The 8,083-nt window shown below is 37.7% G+C and overlaps 1 protein-coding gene across 1 annotated transcript in view; it reads right to left on the minus strand.

The window, feature by feature from the left end:
* Nucleotides 1-2,409: 2,409 nt before the first annotated feature.
* Nucleotides 2,410-8,083, minus strand: part of KNG1 (kininogen 1) — a 16,270-nt gene continuing 10,596 nt past the window's right edge. The window contains exons 6-10 of the mRNA XM_041405957.1: nucleotides 7,832-7,913; nucleotides 7,155-7,321; nucleotides 5,636-5,743; nucleotides 4,589-4,678; nucleotides 2,410-3,105 (exon numbers count right to left, since the gene is read on the minus strand). Coding sequence (XP_041261891.1) covers nucleotides 2,410-3,105; nucleotides 4,589-4,678; nucleotides 5,636-5,743; nucleotides 7,155-7,321; nucleotides 7,832-7,913 — 1,143 coding nt within the window. The remainder of the gene's footprint in view (nucleotides 3,106-4,588; nucleotides 4,679-5,635; nucleotides 5,744-7,154; nucleotides 7,322-7,831; nucleotides 7,914-8,083) is intronic.

Below are 8,083 nucleotides of genomic sequence, written 5' to 3' on the forward strand. Positions count from 1 at the left end.
ATAGAAACAAATTGAAATTGTCGTCTTTGTGTTAAGCAATAATGGAACCTCGCATCATCGCTATAGCACGTGGTAAATGACCACTCAGTCCTGTGTCTCACTACTCATGGTTGTGTATGTGCTCTGTGGGGAGAATACATCAAGAGTGGGACGTTCCTTTCATTCACATCAGGGAGACTGCAAATGGGAAGATAACTTCGTTTTTCTTATATTTGCATCTTTATGTTTTTACTGTAATTTTGCATTAATTATTAAATTGCTACTGTAATTTAAAGAAAAACTGTTTTGAGCTTATACTCCTGTTAGTAATTCAGTATACACAAAGAGTTTCCAGTTACAGCCAAAATCATACCAATCAAATACTCAGAAGGAAAGAAGCAGAGAACTAAAGATAACTCTCAAGGCTTTCATTGGCATAGCTTTGTAAGTTTAGTTCTTGTCAAAACAAGAAGATAGCCTTTGCATATTATGCTGCAAGGAAATGAATAAATTAAAAAGGCTGGATTTGATTAGTGATGGATCCAGGTGTTATTATAACTGCATCTTTCTTTAAAATTGGGCTCCAGAAAATTTTTATGACTTCTGAATTATTATTTTCAGAAAGAAAGGAAGTATAATGGTTCTGATACCATCAGTCATGACAGATATCTGTCTGTCTGTCTCCATCCACACCTATGTGGCAGCCAATTACAGTGTTAAAAAACGTTCAGATGCACACAACCATGCTGAATTTATATTCACAGGCACTGTTTCTAATTTTAGATTTCCTTACTTTTTCAATACATTCTAATGAATTTTCTAATGCAATTAGAAAAAAAGGAACCAGGTCTTGAAAACGGGAGGTGTGCCTACACTGTCAGGAAATACTTAGATTCAGGCATTATGAGTTCTGTTCTGTGACGTGTTGGGGACTCTCCTGCACAATCAGAGAGACCCCTCTCTTGCTTTTTATTTTTGTTCTTACCCCCCTTCTTGAGTTCCTGTCTTTTATAGCCCCTTGACGGTTGTACCTTCACCCACTTTTCCATCCCATTCACTCTGTTTCAGTTTTTACCACTAATTTGCTGTTTTCTTCTCACCCCAGCCATGTTATGCCACCCTGCCTCTGTTCTTTCCACTTCTGTATCTTCTGACCTTTCTTGGTAGCTATCTCATCTCTGCAGATCATCCTTTGTCTGTTATGCCGAGGCCTCCTGATCCTGTTCCCATCTCTTTCGCATTCTCTGAGTAGACTTCCCCTTCCTCCTCACTGACTGTAGAAGCACAGCACACAAAAGCACCCATTCCCAGCTATTGAGTATAAAGTCTTGATGCCACAGCAATCCTAGCAGCTGGGAGGAGCAGAACTGCAGCTGTGGCGGAGGGCATTTCCACTGTGGTTTCACGTAATGTGGTCTTTAACAACAAAATCAGTGAAGTGTTATCATTTGTAGGACCTCACCCTGTCACTGACCCTTTACAGGATGGAGTAGCATTTCAAACTGGTGAACTGATCTGGCATTGAAGTATTTATTTATTTATTGTTTTGTATTTTTGGGGTTTTTTTTTCAGCTGAATAAGTTATCACATCCATACGGAGGGAAAACATATTTTATTTTGCAAGAAATATTTGGTGCTTTTTAGCTAATGCATTGCACCAAAAACTCAACCTTTGGAAGATAACCAGAACAGAAAAATCTGTCCAGTCTCAAAATGATGCACAGCCTAATAATGGAAGAAGGCACACAAATTTTAGCTGTCTCAAGAGTTTGTAATTTTGTCTTGTGATCTGTAGTATTTGTTCATCTCTGCTGAATGAAAATCTGGCAATCAATGTGCTTCGCTGGGTAGTTATCATAATATGTATGGGGAATAATAAATCTGCTTTATTTAGGATTCTCTCAGCTGGCCCTGTTATCTCATCCAACAGAACAACCACTAGTGATAGACTGGTAGCAATATTGATTTGTTTAAAGAAACTAACAGGTAAAAAGGTTTCTTTGTTTTATTTTGTTCTTTAAATGATCCACTCCAGTAAATTAATGAAAAAATATTTCACATATCTAAGAGAGGCTCCCTTGTTCTATATTGGCTTGTTTACCCATATTTGGTTGAGATTCTTCTTGTAATCTGCAAAATTATTTCTGCCATTGTTTTAAATATAATACAGTAAGATTTGATGCAGTGATTCAGTTTGTGCTTATAGAAAATTGAGGCAGATGAGTTACACAGATTTACATATTTGCAAATATATGCAAATACCCAGTATTGCCATATGGTCTTAGGTCCCCAGAAGTGCTGGTGACCTACTTGAGTATTTCAGTTAACAGAATATAAGCTTTTGCCTCTTCATGTTTTATACATTTCAAAAGGCAGTATTCTTCTTATTTTCTATGTAACATTTCTGAAAAGGATCCTGCAATGTTTGAATTATGCTAAAGCATCTCTGAGATCAAAGTCTTCCTCGTTGTTTTCTGTAGCTGGATTGCTGTTTTCTGCTGCAGAAGGCAAGAGATCCTCATTTGTGAATTCTCTGGGAAAGCTAGGAGGGGCTGGAAAGCCCAAAAGTTGTTTCCATGGTTTTCCAGGACATCTGGGGCGAGGAGATTCTGGGCGATCTGGCAACTCATTAAATAAAGAAGTGTCAGGAACAATTAGTGGCTCTGTAGGTCTACTGGTTTCCTCCCTTGCAACCCCTGTACTAACCAGCTCCAGTGCAGTTTCAGCACTTGATGATGGGAGGGTTTCATTTTGATTAAAACCCCTTTCATTTAACTCCTCAGAAGATTTGAGGTTTGGATGTTTATGTTTATTCTTTTTATTGTGTTTTTTATGCCCACACCCATGGCCACTTCTGCGCCCGTAACCAATGTCATGCCTATGCCTTTTGTCACTGTCATGATCCTTTTGAACTCCATGCCTGTGCTTATGCCTGTGTTTGTGCCTGTGTTTGTGCTCAGGTTCACCTTCGCCTTCTGGTTCCTGTCCATTGTCTTTCCTCGTTTCTGTGCTAGGGCTTTGACTTTCTTCTTCATTTTTATCAGCATGTGAAACTGCATGTGGCTGGCTTAGCATCCCAGTGCTTCGGAAAGGTGTGAATCCAGGAGGCCTTCTTGCAAAGAACACCTAAAAAACATTGCAATAGTAGCCACATTTGTTATGTGAAACAGAACAATTGCTTCAGATGTGGGAAGTTCAGAAGCTGGCTCATTGCAGTGCCTGAATCATTTAAAACTAACATCTAAACTAAACAAGTCTCTCTTCTGAGATAAGCATACAAACATGAACATCCTCCCAAATAATTCAGGAGTATTTTAGCAACTGTATGTGTAAAAGAAAAATTTCTGAAGTTTTCTGATTATCACCGAAGTTTTGTCAGTGTAAGAGAGGAATTATGCTACAGAGAGTAAAACAACTGTACTGGTTTTAATTTATGAACAAGACAGTTGGATTCTAGGGAAATGTCCCAGCACTTGTTAGAGTGTTACACTCCCATGTATAGCACCAATTTATGCTGAAAGTTAACACATCTCTGAATAGCATCAATGGCAGGATATACAGAAGATATGTGTAATTTTGTTCTATCAAATGGAACTATTCAATTTTTTACTTCTAGATTTGACATATGCACTTCAGAATACTGCCTGGAAATAACACACAGAGATTGAAGCTGATAATATCAAACATTCTGTTGTTATTGAGTCATCTGTACTCCCTCATCAGTGTTCAACTGGAAGACAAAGACTGTGAATACGTGGTGTACAATCACTGTACAACACGAGTTTCATTTCTCTCCACCAAAGTCTCTGATCATTATCTAGCTGCAAATCAGAGTTATTTGGGTTGAAGCTAAATTGGAAAGTTGACATGGATAAAATATTGTAGTGAAAATAGAGAGGAGAGACATTAGTCGATACATAACAAATGACTATGTAGTTATGAAGGTTCTGAGCACAGTGAAGTTATTAGTTACAAGGGTAGGGTAATCTGTCTTTATTCATTATCACAATGGAGTCTCTGCAATCCTCAGAAATATCTGATAATAAAAATATATTTGTATCCCATTGTGAGATTTTCAAATGACTCGTATTCAGGGCTAGTTCATCGTGGAACTGAGTAGGAAGAAATTGGAAGATCCTTGTGCAGAGACTGACAGCTGTGGCAGGCACCACTCGACTAATATGGAAAGGTTCACAGATGCTTTGGAAAGCTGTGGAGTATAATTACTGAGCCAGCAAATACATTTTCATTTAAACTTTTAAACCTAGTATGAGTAGCAATTTGAGGGATTTGATGGGGCTTGATACTCCAGAGCTTAACTGAGAATGCAGAGGAGCAGCCAACAGGCAGAACTTCTCCTTGTCCCAGTGTCTTTGTTTCTGTGATCGCCTTGTTGGTGATTGTCTCACCTTCTGGTGAAACTGCTTTGATGTAACAGGTTGTTGAGGTTAGAGGGTGAGAGAAAGTATGACAGTATGACATTAATGAGGCTGTTAAAAGAACTGTGTTCCTTTATTTTTGGTATAAAATTTGGAATGGATAAAGAATTTGTTGACTGCCTTTGTCCTACACTCTGCTTAATAGGATGAATAATGAAGAAGAATCTTACCACTTGCTGCTCTTCAGAGCAGTTCACCTGGGGATAAATTTTATTCTGCCATGGGATCACGTGAATTTGTGCATTGCATGACAGTGATGCCTGTTAACAAAACAAAAACCAACACATTAAAGCAACAAAACTTCAGATACAAAGGAAGAGACTTGGGCCTGAAAAAGAAATGTTGGGTTTTTTTTTAATAATACTTTAAAATCCTTGGAACTTTAACCAAGTGTTTATTAAATCTGTCTTAGTGATGGATACTTCTGTATTGGGACACATCACAGCTTAGATTTTCAAGGTTGTAGTATGCCTGTGTGAACACTTTAATTCAACTTTGGATTTCAGATTAAATCTTGAAAATTGGATTTTTCATCTCCATCACTTTTGGAGCACTAACTGCATAATCTTCATGATATTCCTAAGAAATATTTTTTGTTTATGGTGTTTCTCCTACTAAAAATAGGGAAATTTAAATAAAGCCTTATTTTTTCTTTCTAGTGCCTGCTGCACTAACAAAGTCTAAAATCTCACAGGTAAACACTGTTCATATGGTGGGAAAAGAGATGGGAGATAAAGGCCCTCTCCCCAAACAATCCCCTTGCCAATGGTTTCTGGCCCTATCAGCATTCCTTTCCAGTGTCCAGAGCACATTTTCCCACTATCAACAGCATGGCACACACTCCAGAAATGTCATTCCTTTGCTCACAAGTAACAATCCTGTCTCATGTTTTCCTTAGCTGCAAGTCCACAGAGTCAGGAATATTGCAGCTATATCATTTGGCAGCAGCCTTCTCCTCTCCTTTCTTTGATTGATTATTTTCAAAAGAAAGTTCCTTTGGTTTTGCAGTGAGCACTGATCCTGCAGCTGCAGTTCAAGTTTCAGGGTTTCTTAACTTGGGTTACAAACAGTGAAAGCTGCCCTTCTTCTTGGAACAAAAGTTTACTGAAAGAGGTAACAGAACCCAGGATGTGGTTTTACTTAAGGGTTTACAGTTTCTGATGCAAATGAATTTGTCCATTAGAAACATTACAGTTGGCAAGATTATCATTACTTACACTGTTTGATGTGGCTGTACAGTCTTCAGTAAGTTTTTCAAACTCACTCTTAGAGCAGTTTGTCTTCCAGACTGTAAATTTTACTCGATATTTTTTTCCTGCAACCACCTGAAAAATTAGTAAGAAAGCTTTCTGCGCTAAAAGTGTTTTATTGAAAAGGTTTCACAGGAAAGATCATTTTCTGTAAGCTTGTACCACTTGTATTCTACAAGTCCTAAGCACTGAGCCAACATATGTGAAGAACAACATTAAAATATTTGGCAGTAAACTTATTTGTTTCTAATCCAGTAACTTATTTACTCCAGTTCCTAATCTCAAAAATTCTAGCATTGAAGCTGAAGGAAACAGAAAAGGTCAGAATAATATTGGGCACACAATTATTAAGTGTCTGTAGTAATTTCATTAGTAACAGATGAAATCATTAGTGATAGCACTGTACAGAGCCAAATACTATGTCAGAAAAGTGGAATGTGAGTAAAACAAAGTGTGTGATGAACGGGCTCAGTTGAAAATGAACCTATTTGCCAAACGCATTAAAGAGAGAAGCTGCATGGGTTCAAGAATGTGCCTGCTATGAGTTCTCTTAGTATTTTTCACAGAGCTTGAAATAATATATCTTCCTTCGGGGACATCAGGCAAGACATGAAATTTTATTTCCCTGAAATCTGTTTTAAAGGTGTATGCGTGCTGATGTTAGTCATGATAGGGAAAGTCAGAAGGAAGAAAAAAGTTTGAAAGAAAAAAAGGCACCAATATTTTCAGTAAGATAATATGAGCTATTTGGAAAAATTCTGGTGTGCTTTTAGTGCCCTCTCCAGTGACACTTCATGCTCAGGAGTGGTTATGACCAAGTATTTTCTGAACTACTCCACTGTCAAATTTTCAATTATCTCCTAAACTTCTGTTTTGATGTATTGGGACAGTAAACAAGGCTTATGCAAATGCTGACCAATATTATCCTCCTGATTCCTCATCCTTTATCAAGCTCTATTTATCTGTATGTATTAAGTTATGCACAGATGTCTTTTTCTGAATCTAGCTAGAGTATTATTAGCAGCACAATCAGTATATAAAAGAACACATTTCTAAGGGAAATTTGGATGCCTCATTTTGGACCATACAACAGCTGTAGGGTGGACACTGCTTAAAATAACATGGAGAGTATCGGTGTGGCAGATCAAGGGAGTAGTCCTGTCTAATAAAACTTTGATACTTTAGAAGTCTAAAGCATGTTACAAAGGTAGAAAGTAGGGTAGATACACAGAAATCAAATGCCCTGAACCAACCTTCTTCACATCCTTTTAAACATTTTGTTTTAAGAAAAAAAGAAAATTCGAGAGATGGGAAATTTTTGAATACAAGCCAATATGGATTAAATTTTACAGGAAAAATTTTGTGGATATTTCAGTTACCACATGTATTACCACTTAGATAAAAACATTATGCAAATCTAAATACAGACTTCAGGTAACATTCAGCTTAGGCCAATAATAATGTCATCTCTGTGAAATATCCCAACCTGAACTGTTGCTGATTGTATTTCTCCACTTTTATAGTAGAAGTCATCATTGCTCTCTGAATTATACTTCTCTGTAGAAACCTTCAGTAGTTCCTTCAGTTCTGGACTGTCATTTGGGATAGTCCTTGGACAACCTGGGCAAATGGCAGCAACTACCGTTTCTTCAACTGAAAGAGAACAACAGGTTTCAAAGCTAAGAAACTAAAGGTTCAATGTGGATAAAGGCTGGGAAAAACAGTTATAAAGCCCTGCTTTCTGGAACTCTGGAATATTTGGATCTATGAAATGAAAACAAAATATATTTGAGTTTTATATGATCAGCAATATCATATCTTGGTTATCTAAAAGAACATCAGCACCTACTGTCACATGGGACATTTAACAACTGTTCTCTTGTAGAAACAAGAATTGCCTGTGCCAGTTGTAGGTAGCCAGAAAATATGGAGGGGGAACAGCTACATGTATGGAAAGACCTGATTTGGGTGAAACAAGAGGTGCGTGTAACTGGCAGTGAATTTGTGTGCTGAGGAAAATCTAGTCTGAATGGGTGAAAATGCAGCATTTACTACATGGAACAGCATCTGTGTCCAGATAGGCTGGAGGAAAAAATAACAATACATAACAATAAAAGACTGAAAACTTTGGAACTTTCAAAACTGATAGTGCCTAAGACATACCTGGAAGCTTGCAGTCGCTGGCGGTATCTACGATCTCTGCCTGAAGATTCTGAAATGCTTTGGCCTCACATTTAGCTACACGCTGGAGTCAAAAATGCAAAACAGCTCCTTGTTATTTAGAAATAATGAACAAGCTCAAATCCTAATACCTTCCTGCTAACAGAATAAGTCAAGCATGCTTCCAATAATTCCTTCCTTCCTTCCTTCCTTCCTTCCTTCCTTCCTTCCTTCCTTCCTTCCTTCCTTCCTTCC

The sequence above is a fragment of the Onychostruthus taczanowskii genome, unplaced genomic scaffold, assembly GCF_017590055.1.
Source record: "Onychostruthus taczanowskii isolate IOZ18803 unplaced genomic scaffold, ASM1759005v1 scaffold24, whole genome shotgun sequence".
In the NCBI taxonomy this organism is placed as follows: Eukaryota; Metazoa; Chordata; class Aves; order Passeriformes; family Passeridae; genus Onychostruthus; species Onychostruthus taczanowskii.